Raw genomic sequence first — 25,517 nt, forward strand, 5'->3', positions numbered from 1 at the left:
GAGTTAGTGTTGTTTGTTTATATTTATTTATAACTTGTAACATGCACAAAATAAAAAAGAAAATAATATTAGTCACATGTATTCACAATTTATAATTACAAAGATCAGCACACGTACACGTCTATGGTTGGAGAATCGTTGCACATCTGAGGGTCTGACCCTGCCTATCCTTCTTTTTAAGCGCTTGTCTTTGCTTTTTCCTTTCTCTTTCCTCTATCGCTCTAATCCATGTATGCCTGTGCATACATCACAATACGCGCTCACGATACCTTCGATTCGTCACTTTTCCGTCGTAGAGTTCCCATTTTACAATTACATGACTCAGCCTGGTGATAACAGAGAAAAGAGACAGATAGGACGTCGATATAAGTCACAGTTATGATTTCAAAGATTTGAGATAGCTCGAACAGCCCCAGGCTTTCACCCGTGCATGCTAAGTGACTTTCATCATAAGCATTTAGCTTTCCGAAGTCTATGACAACAATTGTTTGGCATTGACGGCCACAAATTTCGTGCCAATAAGCTACTTTGACTCGTTCGATTATGTTATCGACTCAATTTCATATTTATTTTCACATTTTCACTTTGCGGTCCTTCTCTGTTCTTTCTCCGTTATTTACATGTGTAGGACATTTCATTGTTATCCACATTTGATATCATCACTTATCACATACTGCCATGACACTCATGTTTATCCGCTTCATCTGTCAAGAATTAACACGATTAGTGACAGCGGGCCAATAGAGAGCGGGGTCCTTGCCATAATGCGGTTTGCGCGCCAATTTCCGTACATGCGATAATTGAGCCGAATATTCGGCTATTCGGCCACGCTCCTGGCCGAATATACTATTTGTTACAACACTAATAATTATATGTACAGTACCTAATACAGTACCTTAATTTATTACCTTAATTACCTACAGTACCTTAATTTATATATAATACTGTACAGACGATAGTAAACTCAATTTACCCGCCTAAACTCTCCGTAGCGTGGCGCTGGACGGCGGAAATGTAGTTCGGCTGCTCGTCCGCGATGACGAGTTGGCGATGACGTTTTACGCGTCCCTTTTAGCGTCTTTATACGAATATTGTCGCAATTTTTTTGTTGCGTTATAGGAATCTAGGAACTCACATTATAGGGGGTCTACTGTAAATACTATTATGTTTTATATTTATGATTTATTGTAAAGATTAAATCAAAATTTAAGTGAAAATAAGAATTGTTTAATTAAAATCTAGCAATTTTATTAGACCAAAAATTAATCACTTAGATAATTATGGAATGTAGAGCTTATATAACAATTTATTGTGGAACAACACAAACATTTTTACTGTGAATTATATAAAATGATTACAAACAGTAAACCTTTATGTAAATCTAAAAGTTTTAAAGTTTATATTGAAATTATAAAATTTGTACATTTGGTAAAATTAGGGAATTCTAAGTATTTTGAATGTTTGAATCATAAGAAAATTCTAGGTATTTCTGCCTTGGATCAGTAGAGAAAGTATGTTATACCATCTTACAATGCTGATTGTCAGAGTTTGGACTTGCAAAACATTTGTGCATAAAATTATCTTTTTTTCTCTATTAAATTTTACTTTGTTTTTAAAGTCATCCATCAATTATATTGAGCATATCAATTCTAATTTCAGACATAATCCACAAATAAATTCAATAATGTGACTTTTTTTTTTTATAAACACTTTCGAACTAAGAAAAGTTATAGTATTTTTTCTTTGGCTAACAAAACTGAGCAAAAATCTGAATATCTAGTTTGTTGTACTTTGATGTATATCTAGTACTTTACACAGCATAGGTTATTCTTATACATTTTACTTTTAGTAATTTGAGAATTGTGCAGCAAGCAAATAATTAAAATTTTTGAAAACAGCAATGGATCACAGGTAACATCTAGTCGCACTGAAACTAAGTTTATAGAGTTCATGATATCAGTTAGGAACCAAACATTAGTATTAACTTTAACACTAAATCTATAATTAGTTAATAAGAGTGTTTTTTACTCACTCTTGTCATTTGTACAGGCTATAAACAAAAATATAAAAGTACTTTAGACCAGTGGTGTAAGTATAGGATGAGGGAAACTAGGTTAACCCAGCCATCTGCAAACATCTTACAAATAATTGTATATATAGAAGTAAATTTAATAATGACTGATTAGATAGCATAAAAAGTCATAAAATTATATTGAACATGTAATTTTATTTGTTATAATATGTTTTCACTTCACACCGCCATTTACTGTATCCCTATAACACTTACGTACAGTGGCATTACAGGAGTGGAATCGTGCAGTGGCATTACAGGAGATTCCTCTCCTGTAATGCCACTGCATGTAAGTGTTACAGTGATACAATTTTACTTGTAATTGACTTGTCCACATACCTGCATGAAATTCAAATACATGTTTTGTGATGACATAATTTTAAAATTTTTAGTGTTACTTATTGTCCTATATTTATCCCTTCCCAACTAAAATGTGTAATGTAATAGATGTTAGTAGGATTGCAGTCAGAAGTAAAATATTGTAAATATGCATTTCAATCTACAAATTTTAGAGTATGTTACTGGTGTTTTTAACATGCATAATGTATATTTCAGGCATTTTAAAGTGCATATATCTGGCATTTTTATATATACATATATAGACATATACTGCAATTAGTATTATAGTATCGAATTTGTCAAATTTGTCAGAAATGTATGATTTGAACCTTGCTCCAAGTCAATATTTTTTGTAAGAAAAAAACCTTAAGTTGGTTAAGGAGTCAAGATATTTATTTATTCAGTTTAAGTTTTTTTGGGGGATTTTCAGATCTACATTTGATGATCTGATAATTTAAATAGAGAAAATGTCTGTACACAACCTTTTGAATGTTACAGACCAACATTGACATATTTCAATATTTTTTAAAACATATTAACAGATATTTTAAAATTTTAAATATGAAAATAATATATTATCTGTGCATAAAGTAAAAAACAAATAAAACTATATTTTTAAAATATTAAAGTCTTGACTCCTCTGCTTTTTTGTTTACATCGATGGAGTTGATTTTTCTAGTTTGAATCAGTATTGTTTTCTAGACATCCTAAATTAGTAAACATAAAAGATGGCAATATTGTCTATTTCTAGTTTCCAATCATCAGTAATAATTTGTAAACATTGTAGAATTACAACTTAGTAAATCAGGCAGTTTGTATGGTTCATACACAAATGTTCACTTTATATTTTTGAAACCTTTCTAAGGGATATTTCGAAAGTAACTTAGTTCTAATAACTGCTTATTTAAATTGAGAATGTGTGCAAAAATAGCCTTTATATATGTGAAAGAAAATTAGAAATGTATGATAAGAAAAATTTTTTGTTAATATAATTATATAACAAAATTAATTAGTTTCTTCTATTACAAAACTGGTTGCACTGAATTTATAATAATTGACTTTTAATAAAAATTAGTGAATGTTTTCACTTTTCAACCTGGTCTTTTTGTCAAAAACAATTTATTGTACCTATTCTAGATACATTTTACAATTAAATATATAAAATTGCATAAATTGCTAACTTAAAGTATATGATGTTAAATAATAATTTATTTCTTTCACATAAAAGTACTCATTAAATAATTCCTGGGTTTTAATAAATACATGTTATAGAAATAATGAAATAGTAGTTGGATCTGGTACGTAGAACCGCTTGAATACAATATTAATGTTAAATGATAAATTTTATAAGCTGTTCCGTAAGTGGCAATAATAATTTTTAAAGTAATAATTTAAAAAAAAATTATATTTATTGTCAAAATTGTTCTAAATTAATCGAAAATTTTTATTTTCTCAGGCTCCTTTGTGACTTTGCCAAGCCCACCCTAACGGAAAACACCGAAGTAGGCTAATAATAATTATTTATTCCACAGTAAGAGATTAAATTATAAAATTTCACATTTCGCTTAATTAAAATTTCAAAAGTATTTTGATGATGATAATTATTTCTGAATTAATTTCTCTTAAATTTTTGGGAGAGCAACTTTTAATAATTACGGTTGTAATTACTGACGTGCACAGTAATTTCGTAACTAAGTTTTTGTTAGATTGAGTTGTTAAGAATTAATTATTATAAAATAGATTTAATAATAATTTATATTTTAAAATGTAGATACAAAATTTATTAGTTTATTTACAAATTGTGAGATTAAATAGAATGATTAGTACTTTATTAGTATTCCTAGAAAATTTTATTTTCTTTTGTAAATAATTTCAAAGCTTATATTAATTTTACTTACTCTGTTATAAAAGATTTTGTTACTCAATAGTTTTGCTTTGAAGACACACAGATTTTTATTACCATAATTTTTGAGTGCATTAACATTTATTATTAGAATTTATATTTTATATGGCAATGTTACTTTCCTATAAAAATATATGTTGTGTGTTCAATGTTAGATAAAGGAATTGCTGTACAGTTCTATTACATTTAAATTACAGTTTAATTCGTTTTTATGGATGAAATGCATTCCTAAAAATGGTTACAAAACTCAAACAATTGGGTGTAGAATATTTTCAGGACCAAAAATTTCCCTTAACATGCACAAAATCTCCCCAAAAATTATTACAAACTAGCATATCAAATAAAACAAAATTTATGAACCAATTAATAATTATTACTATATAGTTTGGAAATTTCAAATCAACTTGACCTGTCTTATAATTTGCCACACCACCGAACTGATAAATTTATGTATAAAATTTTAAAATTAAAAAGTGCACTTTAATTCAAGCATGTGTTGTTGTCATAGCATTGCACGTACAATTATAAACTGTATAATACATTGATTAATAGAAATAAAATTGAAGTCAATTCCATGAATGACCTATTTTTAACACATACTAATTAATGAACCTTTTGGTGTTGAAAAACAAAAAATTTATGACGACTTGTACTATTTTTTTTCTGAAAAATTATTTAAATGCACTGATTTTTTTTACAAAATGATAAATGATAAACTTTTTTAGAGTTTTTGACCAACTTTTTCATCATTATCATTATTGAGATGTAACTGTGTTTTTATGATTTAAAATTTATTATAAAATAAGAAATATTAACATCAAAATATATCCATAAAAAATATGGAAAATACTGTTTCTAAAACAGTTTCTATTTAGCTATTTAACTGAGACAATTTACAAAAAGTTTTTAAATGCAGTTTATTAATTTGTAGATATTCTGTATTAGAAATGACAGACTGATTTGTCCTTATAACTGTATAGGTAGGCAGTAACCAAAGTGATCAAAAACAAACAACATTCCAATTTCACTTTTAAAGTGCATTTTAGCAAATTTTTCCAGTTAATGTCTATAGGCATAGCCAAGATGCTACTCCATTTTATTGTAGTATTTTAGTAGTTATTTCTGTAATAATAGTTTTATACCACAAATTTTCTCAGTACTGTTTTAATTTTCCCCTAATCTTGATTGTGAAGTCAAACACATTTCTGCATCTCTGCAGAGATCTGCATGCTATAAATGAAGTTCCATTCCTAGAGTTAAAAATATAAATTACAAAATGTTTTATTAAGACAGGAAGTTTTGTTTCATTTTTTTGTTTATGGTGAATATGTTATAAAACTTAGTGCATAAAATATTATAAATATTGTTAAAATCACAGATTAAACAGAAAACAGATGACAAAAATGAGTTTTCAGGAATGAATAAATACAATGTTAAAAATATAATACATCTTTAATTAAAATTTGCAGATATTTTTATTTTCAAATTATTAGACTTATTTAGGCTTGAAATTTAAAGAGTAACTTCCTTGCATTTGAATTTGGTAAATATAAAAAAAAAAAACTACTTGAATAAGTCTGATTATTTAGACAAAAATACTTGTAAATTTTAATTAAAGATACAGTTATGTTTTTAACATTGTATTTATATGAATTTTTGTACACAATTAAACACACAAATTTTGATAGCATTGAATATCGTTTCATAATACAGGAAGAAAGATACACTAATACATTTTGTTTCCAGTTGAGAAACTCTTTTCTTTATAGTTGCGGTCTGTAGTTTTATGCACTTTCATTCAAGTGAACTATTTTATTTGCTAAGAAATTTTTGTATGAACGGTTTACATTTTCTCTATGTAATTATGAGATCAAGTATCATATTAATTAATTAATGGAAAGAAAAGCAAAGTTATTTGAGTTTTCTGCAAAGAATATTGGTAAGTATTAGAAGTCATAATATAGGAAACTGAATACAAGATGATATGAGGAAAAAAGCAAAGGTATTGCAGAAAAGAGAATGCACAATCACATTTTAGTTTGTGATATGCTATTAAAGGGAGACATTTTTAGTATGTAGATTAAAATACTACAAAGGTTATATACCATTTGTAATTAAGAAAAATGAAAAGTTAAATCTTTCAAGTTTAGTGAATTTGGAATTTACAGAATTGAATTAGAAGAGAGAGTAGCATATATTTATAAAGATTAACTAAAAAAATTGAATTGATTCATTAAAAATTTTAGTCTGGAATTAATAAAATTATTAATTCAGCATTTATGTAATTGTTCTTCTGGAACAGTGATTTGGACAATTAATTCTCCATAGCAAGTGCTGCTAGAATGTTAGAAAAGAGGATAACAGAATACATGAAGATCTATAAAAGAATATAACTAAAAATAAAGTAAGAATTTAACAAAATGATAAGAATCAAAGATGAAATACTAGAAATTAAAGAATTCAAGAATGTTAATAAAAATTAAACTGAAATATAATGCAGTTGACATTTAAATTTTCAAAGGATAAAGATGATATACAAAATTGCATTGCTTTAATACTATAAGATATGAAACATCTATTAGTATCTTGCAGATGAATTGAAATTTAAGTTAGTAACATTTTAAAATGGTTGCAAAATTCCAAAAATGAAAGAAACAACCTATTGAAACACACAATAAAAAAACTTTCTAAATTACAGACAAGTAAGACATCATACACATTTCTGAAGACTTCATTTTATTGATTACACCAAACTATAAACAGTTTTAAAAAATTCTGGTAATTAGATACAACAAAAGACTTTTAGGAAAATGTTTTTTTTTTATAAAATAAACAATTTGTCTTTTTATTTCAATGCTTTAATTAATTCTTGTAAGAAATAATAAAAATTTCTATTTAGTTTTAAGTAGTCAAATGAGAAAAAGTGAAAGTGGATTTGAATTAAAAAATATGTATTTATTTTTAATTAAAATGTTCAGTGCTTTCACTTCTTTAATAATAATGAATAAAAATAACAAAATTATTAAAATAATCCCATGAAATTGGAGATACACAGAAATAAAAATGTTGTAGTTTAAGCTTTGTAATGTTGATCAGACAAGATCCAATTCTATAGATCTAACTTGGATCCTTTTTATCTTTTATTGATCAGAGGATTGTCAGAAGTAGAATAGTCAGCTTTTACAAGATCTTTTTAATTATTAATTAAAAAGATCTTGTAATTTTAATTGTAATCTTTTTAATTATTAATTAAAAAGATGCAAGAGCTATTAATAAGCCTTAGGCTTTGATCTTTGTCTTTAATTCTTTTCATCTGATTCCTTCAGAGTAAACAGATATGCATTATGTTATTTGTTGTAAGTATGTAGAGAAAATTTAATTATATGTTTATAAAAAAGTAAAAATTTTATGTCTACACAACATATGATGATGGCATTCAATTTGAGAGTTAGCGAATGTGTATTGTGTGATTACTTTATACAAGGGTTATTTTTTCAATCTCCACTAACACATGAAAAAAAATTGGAAGCATGTGAGACAGGGACAGAGTGCACACCTAGTAAGTAGTATATTCCCTAGCCACTTAGCATTGTGCCAAGCTATTTTAGACATTTGCTACTCTGCAGTAAACACGTAAACACGATGCCGCCAATCCAGTCTCCTGCCAACTGTGAAGTACAAGCAGTAATTCAATTTCTACAGGCCAAAGGGCTGAATGGAGATGAAATTCATCGAAGGATGTGTAATGTGTATGGTAAGAACCTCATGAGCTACAGATGTATGCATGAATGGTGCAGGAAATTCAAACAAAGACATGACAACATTCATGATGAGGGCAGTCAAGGGAGGAAGTGTGTGATGACTGACGATTTGGTGGACAAAGTGGATCAATTGATGTGAGAAAGGCATCAGTTCATGATTTCTGAGCTCAGTGAGGAGTTTCCTCAAATTTCAAGGTCCACACTGTATACTGCTGACTGACAGTGTTGTTAAAGGTTAGCTGAATGGCCTGGCGGCAACATTCAACAAAAGCTGGTGTCACGATATGATGTTTGTCTGAATCGGGAAGGCAATTATGTAGAAAAATGGATGAAGACTGTAACTACCTTCTACAAATAAAGTGGTTTTGTTCTTCATTCTTGTTTTTTTACTCTGGGTTGGTGGAAGTTGAAAAAAAAATAACCCTTGTATTTTATTATAAATAATTTTAGATCTATAAATAAATAAATAAATTACAGTAGATCAGGTGGAAAATAGATTTGAGTTGTGTTACATAAATGGAGAAACACAAATGCTAAAATATTATAGGAGTCAAAATTTCTTTATTGGATAAAATGTTTTTTGGGTCTTCTCCATCCTATCTTCAGACCCAGAAATTTGTACAAGAAGTTTTGGTTTTGAATCTTTTAACATTTGCATAGCATTTGTTTCTCCTGATAATATGTGGAGTTGTTATATTCTGAAACTGGTTACATAAATGATGTATGTTTTTACTAAATGTTCAAAAATGAACAACAGCATAAGTGAGTAAATATATTACTGCTGGAAAGTATGTCATTGTCTGCAGTGTAGCTCAATGTTTTAAATAGAAATATAAATTTTTACTATTTCTGTTAACTTCATACATAACATTTCAAACAGATTGAAAGATGGAAAGTATTAATTATACTTTGATGAAGCACAAAATCATGCACTATCATTTAGATGTATTTGTATTTTATGCTCTTTCTTATCTTCTGTGTGTACTAAAACTGTTTTCCAAGTTTATATTTTAGGATTGCTGCTTTTCCACATTAAGAAAAATTTTTGTCAGGAGAATCAATGATAACTGTGTGCATCAGCTACTGTTTTGTAGATACTATACATATTACAGTAATTCTCTAAAATAAATCATCCAAAATTGCATGCTTCATCAAGATAAAATACTCAAAATAACTGTTGTGGCAAGATCCCAGAAAGAATAACCTTGATCAGTATCAGAAGCAGCATACTGTAATCTGAATTTGTCATGTTATCAAGTACTTCTAAAATGTCAAACTCTAGGTTTTTAGCTAGAAAAGCTTAGCATTCATCTTGGCAATTATGTTCAAATATCATTTTGAAGATGCAAATTTATCTGATGATGGTATTAATCTTCTTCGAAAATATTTTATTAAGTAGTAAATTTTAAAATTCCATAGTAATGTTTTGTTATATCTGTATTATTAACATAATACAGTATTAACAGTTAGCCTATTAATATATATAATTTTGAATGTGAAAGTATATTTTCTTGATTACATCAGAGGTAAAGAAGATATTTTTATATTAAAGTTTGACATTTAATTTTCTATAATATATAGTTTGTTTACATTTGATAGCCTTTCTTTTATTTTTATTAATGAAGTTGGGTAACTTTTTTTTTAAATTTAGTTTTAAACAGATCAATATTTTCCTTCCATATCAGTGAATAATGAAACAAAGAGTCAGATTAGTGTTTAAGATCAAATTGTTTTGTTTATAATATGTTTGATACTAATAATAATCGATACAGAATGTATATAATATTATCACTTGGTAAATTATGTAATGCTTTATTACACACATTTAACCAAATGAATGAATTCTCATGAGCTTACTACTAGGAAGCTGGGTGTTCTAATTTAATGCAGAAACTCAAAATCTGTCATGAATAATACAAATGGGATGTTGTTTGCATCCCCTTCCCACCCTGACCAATCCTACTGCAAATCAGAGTTGCCCACAATTGATATAATTATGGCTGGCTGTATGGTTTCGAAGTGCTGATGTTTTTTTAAGTTTTGTCAGACATTCAAAATTTGTGTTAAATTTTTAGTTTCCTAAGTTTGAATATTTATAACACTATTCAAAATTCAATTTAGAATTATAACCTGAGGATGTACTATTAAGTGCATTGAAAGTATTTGTTTTAAATATAAGTTTTTTCACTGTTACAGCATAGTTTCTGTGTGTTGAAGTTGCATTAATTAATTGTTTCTTAAAAGATGTAAACATTTCTTATTATGGATTGGATTCTTTTCATTAATTGAAGTGGTCAATCAAGAAGGATATAAGTCCATAGACTTGTGTTTTGAGATATGTATATATAAAAGCTGTGCTACATCAAAAGCATTTGAAATTGAATTTTTTTCAGCTACCCACAGTTAGAGCTCATTTAGAGGAAATCTGTTCCACAAAATCTGTCCAGTAAATCAAATGTTGACATGGTTGTGACCTTGTGAAGCCCTGGACATGTCCTTACATTGCATGCAAGAGTTTTAGTCAATTTGTTTGCTTCCAAAAAACTTGCAAATCAATGGAATCAGCAAGTTTTGGATTAAACATTGCTTTCAACACTAAACTATGTATTTTGCATCAAATTGATTGACATTATGATGAGTTATCTAATTCTGACTATATAGAGAAAATAATCACAGAAAAAATCTTAATAATAAATGAACTCAACAAATAGGCATTCTTAGTGTCCTTATTTAATTAGTAGGTAGAAAATATTACTATAAAATCTTTTATCTGTTGAACTGCAATAAAAAGGAAAAAAAAAGATTCAATAAGGATGCCTTGAAGACAATAAGAGTCCATTGAGCAGGAAAACTTTCCTATTTGAAAATCTAGTTCTCTCTTGATTCAACAGAATAGTATGTACTCATGGACTTGTACTCTTTTTGTGTCTTGTTGTGCTTCTTGTATATGTCTTGACTTATTTCTTATTCCACACTCATAAACTTTGAATGTATGTGACGGCCCACAATTATGCATGATGTTTATTTCTATTGTATGGACAGTGTTTTGCTCTTTATGCTTGGAGAGCAAAACCACGGGTAAGGGGCCATCCATAAATTACGTAAGGTATTTTGGGATGGGTGGGGTCAAGGATTTCTTACAATTTCTTACTTGGGTAGGAGGGTAATAGATATTGTCTTACGTAATATTCTTATTTTTATTTTTTGATCTCATTGAGTGGTGGAGTTTTGAATTTGGCTTCAATTTGGCCATTTCTATTAAGAACACTCGTTGTACTAAAGCCATCTCGTGTGATGTGATAAAATAATAATGCTAGCAGACTCATGGTCTACATGTTTTTTTTTCTATTTATTTATTTATAGGAGAAAGGCCATGTGGTGGTTTTTCTCTCTCTCCTTTTTTTATTAGAATAAGTGCACCACTCCTATGGATGTATAACACTAAGAATACATAAACCAAAATACATGATACAAAGTAAACATAAAATTAGTATTTGGCTTTTAGTGAAAACTAAAATGTAAAACTAGATATTAGAAATTATAAATAGTCTTTTCTTTTATGTTTTTTGAACATAATTGTAAAAAGCATGAAACAGTGGCTTCTGAACAGGCTTATCGAGTGGACATGGCCACCTGAAAAACCAAGTGTAAAGATTTCAGATTTCAGAATAAGTGTATGTTGATCGTAAATTGGACAATGATAGATCATATGGCAATTGTTAAATCTCTAAGTGGTGATGAGATCCTACATTCAACACTAGGAAAATAAAATCTTGTTATTCTACCAGTTTTACTGCTCAACAATTGTTGATTCCACTTTTGCACAGCATTGACATGAAAATAATTTTTAAGGCTGCTATGTGAGAGAGGGATGTGAGTGTAGTCCAAATCAGTATCCTTTGCAGCTGACTTAGCCTTAAAGTCAACATATTCATTTCTAAGTATGCCAGTATGGCCAGGAAAATATATAAAAGTTATCTTATTTACAAGATTTTTAATATGGTGCTGGATATATGTGATTTTATTGCTATTGCAATTGGGATTTAATAGAGCTTTTAGGACAGACTGAGAATCACAGTAAATGTTGATAGGTCAGCATCATCTTCAGTTTGATAGATGGAGGTATGTAGGAAGTATCTGTACCTTCTAACATATTTTGGGCAAAATACGTCAGTTTGGAGGAAGAAATAGATACTTGAGCCAACATGAAGGGAGCTTTTAGACCCATCTGTGTAGATATTAATGTCTGCATGGTTATCTGTGGAGGAAGCAGATGACACCAAATGTACCCTGAGGATAACCTTGTTTACAGGGTGATGATCACATTTAGTAGGGTAATTGCAATGTGGTAGCATATGAACAGCCGTAGATAGGAGTAGAGACTGTTGTTGAGACTTGATGTTTGTAGTTCTGATGTAGTAGTTTAGAATCTTTTCTTACAATACATAGTGCAAAAGAAGGAGCTCTGTTAGTATCAGAGGCATTAGTAAAAACAGTTCTGTAGCACTGAAATTCTGATAGCAAACTGTCTTTGAAGAGAGAGTAATGCTACTGAATTTTTACTAGTTACATGACCCCAGCTAGAGGCCGCATAAAGTAGCATTAGTTGCATTGCCCCATTGTATAGAGTTTTACAAGCTTTATGATTTATTCCCCAGGTACACCTAGCACATTTTAGCAACATGTAGTTTATTTTATTGACCTTATCCAAGATGTAATTAATATGGCAATGGAATGTGGTTTCTTTTCTTTCTTGTTTTATTTTGTATGACGTTTCTGTTTACACGTGCACTAGCTTCTCAATCTGTCAAAGTTTTTTGCATTCTTTTGTGAAAATTAAAATTAATATAAAAATGAATATTATGACATTGATGATGATGATGATAATAAAATTGTTAATAATTAAAAAATAAAGTTCTTAAAATAAATTGTTCATTTGAATTCATTAAATTTTTATATATTTAGATTTGTTCACATAGTCTTTTATAAATAATAGTACATATTAATTAACTAATTAATAATTATATATTTTGAACTTGAGGTTTTTAAAGTTTCATAAAAAATTTTTTTTGTTAAAATTTTTCTATAAAATTATGCTTAAATATTATATAAGATAGGGAGGGGAGGGGGAGTCAAAGAAAAATTACGGTTTCTTACACGGGTGGGTGGGAGTCTAGAATGGCCAAAATTGCCCTTACGTAATTTATGGTTGGCCTCTAACTCAAAATCAGCCATTTGTGGACTTATACCCTTCTTTCACTAATCTCTTCAATTTATTTCTGATTTGTTTTCAATTTTTTATTTGATTTAAAAATGATAGCATTTTAATAATAATAACTTTTTTCATGAATTCTATATGATTGAACTTTTATTCTGTTTCTTATATTTAATATAAAAGTTAAATATTTTGTTTGTTTTTTTAAATATAATTATTTTTTGTGCTTTAACTGGCAGGTATCTCACAGAAAATTGTTAGAATAAAAAAATTTTCACATGAACCAGTAATTGAAGTAAATTTTCAATTTTTACTTTCCTGGCTGTTATAACAGGGAAAGTATGGCAATCTGGCAAAAAGGATTCCCCAGATTTTTACATTTTTGGACTTAGGACACCTTGAAATGTTGAGAAATGCAAAAAAATTTGAGGTAATTTCTGTACGTCTGAGGGGCACAATTTTGTTCACCCTATTTGAAGCTTAATAACTCCTGTGCTTTTTGTTGAAAATTTCCAAAAATTTTGCACGGAGGTTTGTGTATTAAGGAAATTGATGCTATTAAATTTTTGTGGTTAAAGGTGGAGGAGATGGGAAGATAAAGGGATTGTGTATATCTCAAGTAGGGTCAGAATTAATGACAATGTTACTCATTATTAGCTTTTACAATTTTTTTTATAAAACTCATTCCTATCCTCAAAATTAAGTTTTTTTCCTATCCTCAAAATTAAGTTTTTATGATAGCAGATGATGCCACCAAAATTTTAAATGTTGCAATGAAAGTTGAGTAACTTAAATAATGAAATGAAAGTTGCTGGTTTATTTTCATTTCATATTTTATATTCATGATTTGGTAGTTGAGTTCTGGACTGGGTATGCTAATTGTTTCAACTTTCTCTCTTATTAACAAACTGTTATATTGTCTAATATGAGTTATATGACATAGGCAAATGGTATTTTCTGTTACATAAATCATTACATACAAATTTTATATCATTTTGTTAAATAATTCACCAAATAATACTTAACATATGTAAATAAAAATAATTTTTTAAAATCAGAATTGTTTAAAAAAATCAAAATTATTAAATTAGTTATTTGTAGTGTATAAAATGTGATTGACTTTTTAGCTAAATTTATCATCAGGCAGAATTAAATTATTGATTGATTAAATTATGGAATTTGGTGTAAAGGGATGCTGTTAAGTCGTCACCTTATTCTAAGACTAATAATTAGAAATTAATTTTGAAAGGTGGATAGGAACAAGATTCAAATCTGCAAGTTTTACTTATTGTGCCAGTGCATTACAATATAACTAGTAATAATTGATATAGTTAATTAGTACATTAGCCTGACTAAGGAAAAAAGAAATCTTAAACCAACAATAATCAAATTTTGTTAGCTTGCGGTAAGAGGAATCCAAGATTTTATAATTATTTGTTTGACAGTACAATTAGTTGAAATATATTTAACCAGTTTTACAGATCATTTATACTAGAGTGAGATTTGATATAATTCACATAAAATTCTATAATTTGTTTATTTAAAAAAATAGAAAATTATTGTTATCAATACTTTATTATTATTAAATTAAAAAATACAGGGGTCTTGTAAAAAATTCTATTATTTTAAATTATTGAAATGTATACAAGAATGTCATAGTGTGCAATAAAACATTGGAAAGCTATCCAAGTTTCACATTTGCCTGTTATAATTTTTTGTCACATACACCTCAAGTTACACTGCACACTTCTAGTTGGAACTCAAATTTTTCCTATGCTTGCTATGGCATATCCATTGTCAGAGTGACAATTAACAATGGACTCCTTCCACGGCAGCCACAATTCTATGGCTCCTGTGTAATATTTGTGTTGCAAGATGACCAGTGACTCTTACTTAGAGAACTGCAGAATGCAAAAGTTAAGCTGCATCATATCTAATGAACTTGAAGGCTAAGTATTGAGCCTACTAAGCCTATTCCAATTGTTACTGAATGAATTGTTCAAGAGAATATTTTAAGGAAGGCTATGCTGAGACAACAATGTAAATGCTTTATTTTGTTAGATGATTATTTTAATATTATTCTCTAAATGTGATGGCAGAAGAAAAAATTACATTGTATCAAGATAGGATCTTTAATAGATCTTTGCTTAGATAAGAAGTAAGGGTTTGAGTTTTTTTACATTAAGTGTTTGCTTTAAGTTCATAAGTATTTTAAGGGTTTCATTAGTCCATGCAATATTGTTATAGCATGACATGGGATGCAATGCAACTTTGCAGGAATAGCCATCTATCAAAATTGTTTTTTCAGTTTACTCAATTTGATTGCTAAATGGGCTTGTAAATGTACAGAATGCAAGGTAATGATAATCATAATATCCGAATACACTGAATGTACGACAAATTGACTTTAAGACACAATTCTCTTTGGTTTTTCCCAAGACTTTTGACTAACAAACAAAACCCAATATTTAAGTCAGCATTATTTGGTATTCTGATAGAATTCATTTTTAAATACAAGATAACATTGCATTATGGAATTATATTTAGCTAATTAGAAGTTTTCTAAAACTTCACACACAGGCAAATTTGTGTGATTTGACTGTTATGCTTTCAAAGTAAATTATACATTTGCCACTACTTTAGATTTTCCAATTTCCTCACATTATTCAATGACAACTACGTACAAAATTTTCAAGTTATAGCGTCATGTATACAACAGTTGAATTCTATGGTTTATTTTGCCTTGACGTACAATATCTTTATTCTTATCCACATACAAATAGATTGGCTATAATTATATAAAGTTCTCTCTTACTTAGTACATCAGGTAATTACAAGTAGCTCATCCTATATTTATAATTAACACACACAAAATACATTCTTGTATTTAGAAATTTTTCTGCAGAGTAAATCATATACCAGAGCATGATTTACACTAAACACAAAAGGTATAAAATGTAACAAAGCGAAGAGTGCTAATGAAGAAATGTGAATGTACATAACCTTGCGAAGAGAGTTTAAAATTTTCATGCCAGCCAGTGGGACGTCCAATGTTGACAAGTTCAAGTCAATCAATGAAAGCAAAATTTTCATCTCAACAAGAGTTATATTGGTATTGGTTATTGGTAAAAGTGTGAAACTACAACTCACTACCATGTTCACCACTACTTGCAGCGTAAATGAAATTCACTTCGTTCACTTTCTTCGCTCACATGCAGTGCAAATCATGCTTAAGAGAAGCGTGACAATACTTGCTATCCTTCAGCTGATTACTAATTTCATTTTGGCGACAATGAAAATTATATTTTTACTTTTAGTTCATTAAATCTTCAAATTGAAATACTTTAATATTTCTAAAAGTTTCTTATTTTCAGTGGTGACCTCTGGTGTATTGTCCTCTAGAAACTTCAAAACAGGTAAGTGTTATTTTCTATTAATTAATTAATCATTTTTAATTTATCCTTGAGTAAAATATGGAATGACTGGTAATAATTTTTGGTAATAAATGTACCTTCCCTTGAAATTTTTCTTCTGATTATATAGGGTGCTGAAAAATTGTTGCCATCCTGAACAGAGCTGAAAGTACACTAAAATCTGAAAAAGTGTAGAAACATTTATTGATTCGGAGTCCCAGTTAAGAGATAGAGCGATCAGTTCCGTGACATCATTTTGGCATGAAAACATGAAAAGACACAGCATATGAAAACACCATAAATAGTGCAGAAAGACAAGAAAATTTCCAGTCAAAATAGTGAAGGAGAAAGTGTAGATGAAGGGAAACTGTAGTATTCTATTTTTAAAGCAGAGGTATTAAAAATAGAATATTAATATATACCGAAACAAATTTAATATCCAATTTTGACCAATAAATTTATAATTAAAATATTTTTGTAGTGAAAAAAAAATTGTAGAAAGCAAATAGCACTGAGAATATTTTATGTATAGAGACTAAAGTAAATTTTGATGCTTTAACTGATCGAATAATTATGTTTTTATTTCTATATTTTTTGTTTATTGGTGTTGATGTTTATAATTCTGTTTCTTTGTCTCGCGTTCCTTTCTTCTATCTTTTTAATTCATAAATTAAAATTTATCGCTTGAAAATAATATTGTGCATAATAAATATTTTTTTGTTTTATAAAAATAAATTGTACACTTATTAAAACATACTTTAGGAGGTAAAAATGAGAAGTCTTTATGAATAGAAATTAAGGTTTAGTTATATTTACCAAGTCTGAAGTTTCAATAGCCAATTATCTACACACTGGATTTTTTGATTTACAATTATTATTATTATTATTATTAGATTAAGATGATGGTCTTAACCATATACAGTCGATTTTGCTTAATTGGGACACATTAGTCCTAATCTATTTTGCCCCAATTAAACAAACTAATAATAAAGTCTAAAATAAAATATATAATACATAGGTAAATAAATAAGTAGGTAAAAAATAATAATTAGGTACCTATTTTAATGCTTTATTAAATCAAAATACAGAAAATATTTGTGCCAGACTCAATGACAATAGATAACTGATTCGCATCACGCAAGTGTTGCCAAATACAGTATTAGTACAACGGTTGACCATTCAATTTGTTCGTGATCAAATGAGTTTTCCTTTCTTCTTTTTTAGTTAGAACATGTTCTAACTAAAAAGGAAGAAAGGAAAGGGTTTGTCCAAAAGTCACCTTATGGTCTTCCTTTGAGCACAGTTTCCTTTACTTGGAGATGAGCCACTTTGGCAGAAGTGTCCATAGAATCTGCCAGCTCCAGATGCTGGTCTCAACGATTGGATGGCTGCTGTTCAAATCTAGAAGTAATTATGCACATAATACCTTCTAAGGAAGCTCTAGCTGTCTTCCAACTCAGTCGAGAGACCTTGAAAAATTGTTCGAGGATCTTTGTCCCTTTGCTTTTAAAGGGATCGTCTGATCCAATCTGGAGCAGGGTCAGTAGTTCACATTCAGGTCCATCTCAGACGGAATCCCCGTGTGATATGTCCCGCTATGGTAACCTCCTCCGGAAAAACTGAATTGCCCAAGTGAAATACAAAATCGCTTTGTCTCTGCCAATCGTTAGGCCTACATGACATTAGTATATGTAGTGTCTACACATTTTTGGAAGATCCCTAAAATATATCAAAACTTACTAAATTAATTTTATGCTACTGTCCCAATTAAGCAATTAAATTATGTATTAATTTATTAGTTTGATTTCCATTTTTTGAGATTTGGCTCAATAAAGCAGCAGCCTCAATTAAACGGAATCGACTGTATCTATAGGATAAATTACATAGAAATACCAAACAAACAGCTGAATTTTTTACTAGGCTATAAGGCTAAATAATTACTAAGAAATATGACAGCAGGCTAAGCCTTCAGGCTGCTATCTCCTTATTTAATTTTATAGTCCAATAAAAAGTCTGTTCATTTGGTATTTGTAATAACTGGGTTAGTTGTGTTTATTACATACAAATGACTTGGTTTGATTAATTAAGTATTAGCCTAATTATAGCTTGAAAAATCTGGCTTATAGATATTTGGTTGTTAAATTAGAATTTTAGTAAATTTATAGATGATGCTGTTGAAACTACTTTATACTTACTAAATTACTTTGAAGTTAATCAAAAATAAATTAAACTCAATTTTTGGCTAGAAATAATTCTGCTCAGCAGTCTTATTTTTCTCTAAGTATTAAAATTATCATTAAAAATGAATACTTATTCAATTTTTAATTTGTCCGAGGATAATTATACTAAATACTTCTAGGATTCAAATTCACTCATAATTAATTTTTAAAACATTTTAAAAGTAATTGAGTAACAAAGCTTTGCAGTTTCAATAGCATTTGAATTTTGTTAAACCTTAACTTGATTATTCTTATTAATTAATTTGTTGAGTTAATATATTAGACAACTATTTTTATTTAACTGAAAAATTTATGAAACCAAACAAGAGATTTTTTAAAAGGTCATCATTGATGTTATTGTTTCATTTTCTAAGTAGTAGTACTTTTTTTTTTTACTGTTCTGTGGGTACTAACAGGATTTATTTTTCTCTACCTGTTATGGATTTGGTTAGGCTCGCAATGGGGCTTTTGGGTGATGAGAGAGAGGGATTGACATATCAGGACAGATTGACCACAAAAAATTCTTGGGATACTTTGACTGTTTGAATAGCCTTGTGTTGTCAGAGTGATAGGCCAATGCATTAAATGCCTCAGCCATTTATAGTCCTTTCTTTATGACTCTTCACTTTAAAATGCCTTACTTTTATAGTTGATATACAATTATTGTTTTGCACAAATGTCTAAAATTTATATACAGTAATATAATTTCACTTTAAGATATCTTTTCTAGATATGATTAGATCATAAAAATGGGAATGTGCTATATAATGCTTAGTAAAATATAAAGTCTGGGAGTTAACAGAAATATTTTGGCTTAAATGTTTCTAAAATGCTTTAAGGAATGTTATCTTTTTATTCTTTAAGCTTTGATGGTTAATATTTACACTAGTTTTACTTTTGAAGATGATTTGAACTGATGTAATTTGAGAGATCAGAAAACCAGAAAATATTCTAATATCTTATCTTAAATGTATCTTTTAACTGTAAACATTAGATAAAAATAGTGACTTAGTTCTCTCAGTTTAGTTATTGAATCATTTGTGACATCATCAATTTGTCCTATGGCATAGTTCTATTTGATATCATTCTCTATTCTCTGTAGCCACATTTTCCAGTCTCAGGAAGTGACTGTCCGGTAAAATAACTTGTGCTGAACAAATAATTATTAGTCATTTTTCTACATGTAAAAGTTGAAATTATTTAATGTTTGTAATGAGCTTTCATAATTTGCTTATGCTATTTTGATTAAAAAAAAAAGAAACCCAATCATTTCCTGGTATATTTCCTTTAAACAAGGAATTCCTTAACGTATTCATGACTAAATAAAATATGCTTTATTCTAGACATTAGAAGTAAACTATACTACAATAAATATAAAAAATAATGAGCTCTGAAATATGATGATGATAGATAAATAACTAAGATAAATAATGTGAAATTAAAAAGTTTGGAGGAGTCTTAAAAGTGAAAACATTTCCTTATTCATCAATTATTACTGATAAGAAAGGCAATTTATTAATTAATTATTGGAATTTATTAATTGCATTTTTTAAACTGATCTAAAAACTCTTTATATTTGACTCTTAATTTAAGGTTTTATGTCAAGCTTGAGTTAATTAAGTTTAAGTGTAAAGCTATATTTTTGTTTTTTTAGGCTAAATGTATTTGAAATCCATTATTTTATAAATTGCTTTTATGCTGATTTTATTATAAGTTATTTATTTTCATTTTAATGAGGATTTTGCAAATGGTTAAGAGTTCTTTGTTGATTTGACAAAATATTCTGTTTCAATTACCAAAACATTTATTTTGATTTTCTGATAACTGTATGTCTATATATATAAATGGACGTGTGTGTCCCTATATTTCACTTTTCAGCCAAAACTACACATCGCACATGAATGGTGTTTGTATATGGTAGTAGCCCCACGTCTCCATTCGTGCACTATGGTGGTTGCATCTCGATAGCTATAAGGGTGCGGGAGATATGGGCTTGAAAGTGGTTGAAAGTGGAAGATTTTCTATTTCAATTTTTAAAATTTTCAAATTTGAATTGGTTCGATTATAGAACGATTGTAAACGTTCCAGAAAATTGATCAAATTGAAAATAGTTCATTTGACTGGACGTAAAAATTCTCTAATTAGTCTGGAAACGGGGGACCTAATTCTTGCATTCTGTGAAAACGGGTAAGATTGGCTATAATGTAATTATCTTAATCTTCACTATCGTTACTCTAGCCCACAAATAAAAACCCAGTGAAGCGGGTCCTTGCAGCTAGATTCTAGATTACTTAGAAAAACAGTCTTTTATATATATAAAAAAACTATGTTACATACAAATGTACAAACAAATAAAAACCCAGCAAAGCAGGTCATTGCAGCTAGTTATAAAATAAAAGAATAAGTCATTTTACATTTTAAAAGAGGGTTTGAAATAATAACTTGATAATAAAATTTGTTATTTATAAAAAGGGGAGAATATTTCTATATACTTTTACAAATACTTACGAGGAGTGTTCAGAAATGATTTACAATTGCAATGTTGTACGAATACTTTGCAATCTGTAGGCATGCCCTCTTATAGGATGATAGGCTGATACTAGTACTTAAAGCATATGCCTGATGTTAGATACCACTGGAGTGCGTTGCAAGAGTATGGTCTTCATCTGTTGGCAAGTAGGGAAACACTTAGACAAAGATAGTCTTTGGAAGGAAGGTGTCAAAACTGTGAAAATTCATAGATATTTAACTGTGGTATGTGGTCAGGAAGGTTCTGCACAGACCATATATAACTGGGTCAAATAATTTGCCAGCAGCATGGAAACCGCACACAAGAATGTAAGCACTGGTCATCCATCAATGCCATGAATGGCCAGGAACATTGAGATTGTGTTTGAATTGATTTTGATTGAGAGGGCATTGTGTCTTGGTGACATAACAGGTTGGCCATTTTATAGTAACTTAAGGAATGGTTCCATGACACCATTATGAAGTTACCAGAAAGATGGCAATGGTGCATTGATGTTGGTAGTGATATATTGACAGATTTCATGTTTATATATAGGTTATGTAATAAATAAGGTACAGAAAACTGCTATTGTAAATCATTTCTGAATGCTCCTCATATATTTTTAAATACAATAGAACCTCGAAAACTCGGCCTAATGTGGACCGAAGGGTGGCCGAGTTTGTGAAAATGCCGGGTTATCGGGAATGGGGTTAAAAAAAATAAGTACGAGTGTTTCCTCAGAAAATACTGTACTGTATTTGTATGTATTGTTTACTTGAGAATATAACAGAGAATAAACTGCCCAAATACCCTTAAACAAAGGAAAAATACGTCCTTTATGAAGGCATAGAGCCTTTATTACATGAAAATGAAAATTAATGAATACACTGTGTACAGTAATTTACCTGATAAGACAGACCTCAGAAAAATACTTTATGAGAGCTTTTATACTTATATAAAGCTGTCTATAATGAAAATTAATTAACTAAAGATTTTTTTGCCCTGCCAGGGTGTGGCCGAGTTATCCGGAGTGCCGGGTTATCGAGAGCCGAGTTTTCGAGGTTCTGCTGTATTAATTAAAGACATAAAAGCATTGAATATTTTTATTTAAATGGTAAAAGTAGTTTACTTCACTGTTCTTTTAAATTATTACTTTACAGATCTTTCTAATTTTCAAAGTATCCCCGCGTTTCTTTATGCAGCAAGAGTGTAGCGAAATGATGTCACGAGCAGTGTTGGCCAATTAGAAACCAGTTTCAGTGTGTTCGCTGTAAAGCGCTTCTTGAGCGCTGCATAAAGAAACGCGAGGTATCATATTACAGCACTATGCCAAACAGTTTGGTAATTTGTTTATCTGTGATTCCTAGAGCACAATAATGATTTTAGTTGACAAAATTGAATGCATTTATGTATTTGAATGTGAGTACTTGCACTGGCAACTTTTTGATTAAGGAAATTAAAAAATTACATTGTGCTCTATTTTTCTGGCAACAAAATTACAGTTATACCTCGGGTTATGTTGTTTCGAGTTAAGTTGTTCTTGATTATACGTTGTTTGTCAAAAAAATATGGAAAAATAAAAATCAAGTTTAAGTCATTTTATTCGACTTTACATCTGTCCGCCACAAATATTGAAGTCATGATATCACTAGAAAAGCATTAAAAACACTTAAAATCACTTAAAACCATGTTACTGTACAATAAATAAGAATAAAAGTATATAAAATCATATTAAAATATGTACATTTACAGTAAATGTTAATACTGTACATCATAAATTCTAGAGAATGAAATATGAAAATATCTGTGACTGTGTTGTTGTCTTATTTAGTGGTCTTATTGGTAAATTTAACATAAATTAGTTTATTTTCTACTATTGCAAAATAATTTTAATAACTGTATTTGTTATTTAACCTTACAAAATAATTTTATTTTATCAATATAATGTCTTAGAGCAAACCACATTCACAAATAGAGTCTACAATGTACTGTAAACATGGTCAAATTGTAAACATATACATTTACAAGTATGTACATACATGTATTCGTAAATTTAGATTTTTTTTGTACTATATTAAAAACTAAGATTTATTTGTTTGTAAGCTTAAAATAGATTCTTATTAACCATATATTATTAAAAATGCATTTATAAATAAAATACAGAACTGGGAATGGTTATTTGTGATTTAGCCTAGTGACAAGTAAATTCAACTTAAGTCACCTCTCTTTGAACAAATTATCAATGTACATTGAGGTATACCTGTATTGCTTTTCAAAATAGAAGAAAGAAAATTTGAATTCATCCAATTGAATTTCTTTTCTTCTAATTGTTTATTGTCAACTCAAAGCTTATAAATTACCGGAAATTTTACTAGTAAACTGATATCATTTTGAAAGTTTGCCGTATTTCCAAACAAGTCGGTAAATTTGCAAATTCTAATCATAATTACAAAAGTGATAACATAAAAAATTGAATTTGGGTGGGATGTATGTTGTATCATTGATGACATTGATGATTAGCCAAAATGTTTTTTGAGATAAAACTTTGTGTTTTCCTGTAAGTTGTAAATTTTTTTTTTAAGGATCATTTATGTAATGAATTATAAAAATAATAAAGACTTCATTCTTTTATAACTATAATTTTCTAATATTATCATCATCATCATTTTCAATTGTGGTGTAGTTTCCCTTACATAATTGTTCTGCATTTGTGCCCAGTTTGCCTATATCATTTGCTTCTCTCCACCATGTTGTGCCTGCTTGTTTTCTTATGTCATAGTCTGATCAAGTTTGGATGTCCTCTGGGTCTCTTGATTCCTTGTGGATACCACATCATAATTCTAGTATATGTCTTATTATATTACATGCATTTTTGCATTATATAACTGTTTCTTATCATTATTTGAGTTCTCCGTCTTTAATTTTATCCTTCTAACTGGCAAATTTGTTTTGATAGTACCAAATACTTTTGGACCCATTTCTAATTTTGTCATTGGGAGTAACATGTAAAATTCATAAGATTTCATCTTTCTAGAAAACAGTTTTCTTGTTAAGAACTTCAAATCAAATGTGTTGTCTTCAAATTTAATCTGGCATTCTGTTGTTCTTTACACACTATTAAATTTTCTAGTAGTAGTAAACTCCAGTAAAGCAATGGTTGGTAGTTATTTTCAGATCCCTATTTTTTCTAACCAGTTGGTTCTCAAAAAAACTGTCAAATGAGATGTTATTTGCTATAAATTTTGTCATAAATTGAAAGTAAGCTTGACATAGTATCATGTAGACTACATATTATATCAAGATGGTCAACAAAAATAAGAATGAACAGTCATAAAAATGGGTTTATTGTATGGGTGTGAATGCATCATTGCTTACTGATGTACAATAGTAATTAAAATTAAGAAAGTTATACTTTGAAATATCAAAAATGAGATGTATGCATAAATTGAAAATGTATTTTCAATATATAAACCTCAATGCTTCAAATTAAAAGTAGAAAATTCACAGATAAGAAGAAGATACAGGATTTGTGTGTTTAATTCTTTCTAATCCTTGTTGTGTGATGTGAAAAATTTCACTTCTAGGTCTATTTTGTTTGGAATATTGTCTACTAAATTTTTTTGTATTGAATTTAATGTTCTTACTTATAATTAAGAGCATTAAGATCAGTTTACAATCTACAGCAGTGTGATGCTGCAACGGCAGAGTTGCATCAAATATGCCATCCTTGGCTCCGTTAGACATTGAATTATATGCACACGCTTCCAGTCTAGCAACACGACTTCAGAGTCAAACAAATGTTTGGCTTTGACTTGTCATTCCACCTCTCTCTGTGATGCTCCATTACAATTTTGTTTTGAATACAAAGAATTCAGCTTTCTTGACAATTTTTAGATTTTGTACACTACAAATCAAAATCTCTCTCTTAGAAAGATGTAAAAATCTTTTCAGAACTTTATTTAGTCATAAAATATTACATTATTGTAAGTTCTTGTTCTAGATTTTTTTCAGTTTTTCGAAAGTTCTTTATAAGTATCTTTTGATTTAATAGTATTGGATGATCATACGAGAAGTTTACATGCAAAGA

General features: G+C 28.9%; 1 protein-coding gene across 13 annotated transcripts in view; it reads left to right on the forward strand.

Annotated features, from left to right (window-relative positions):
* The first annotated feature begins 3,845 nt into the window (after positions 1–3,845).
* The window catches only part of LOC111624526 (CUGBP Elav-like family member 2), a 62,630-nt gene continuing 40,958 nt past the window's right edge, over positions 3,846–25,517 (forward strand). For 9 of the 13 annotated variants that reach the window (XM_023367384.1, XM_023367375.1, XM_023367380.1 and 6 more), the window contains exons 1-3: positions 3,846–3,941; positions 16,664–16,705; positions 16,833–17,096. In XM_023367384.1, the coding sequence (XP_023223152.1) occupies positions 17,059–17,096 (38 nt within the window). In that variant the 5' untranslated portion in view covers positions 3,846–3,941; positions 16,664–16,705; positions 16,833–17,058. The remainder of the gene's footprint in view (positions 3,942–16,663; positions 16,706–16,832; positions 17,097–25,517) is intronic. The other 4 variants (XM_023367382.1, XM_023367376.1, XM_023367377.1 and 1 more) reach the window with 4 other exon arrangements.

The sequence above is a fragment of the Centruroides sculpturatus genome, unplaced genomic scaffold (genome assembly GCF_000671375.1).
Source record: "Centruroides sculpturatus isolate CEXI.00-Female unplaced genomic scaffold, Cexi_2.0 scaffold360, whole genome shotgun sequence".
In the NCBI taxonomy this organism is placed as follows: domain Eukaryota; kingdom Metazoa; phylum Arthropoda; class Arachnida; order Scorpiones; family Buthidae; genus Centruroides; species Centruroides sculpturatus.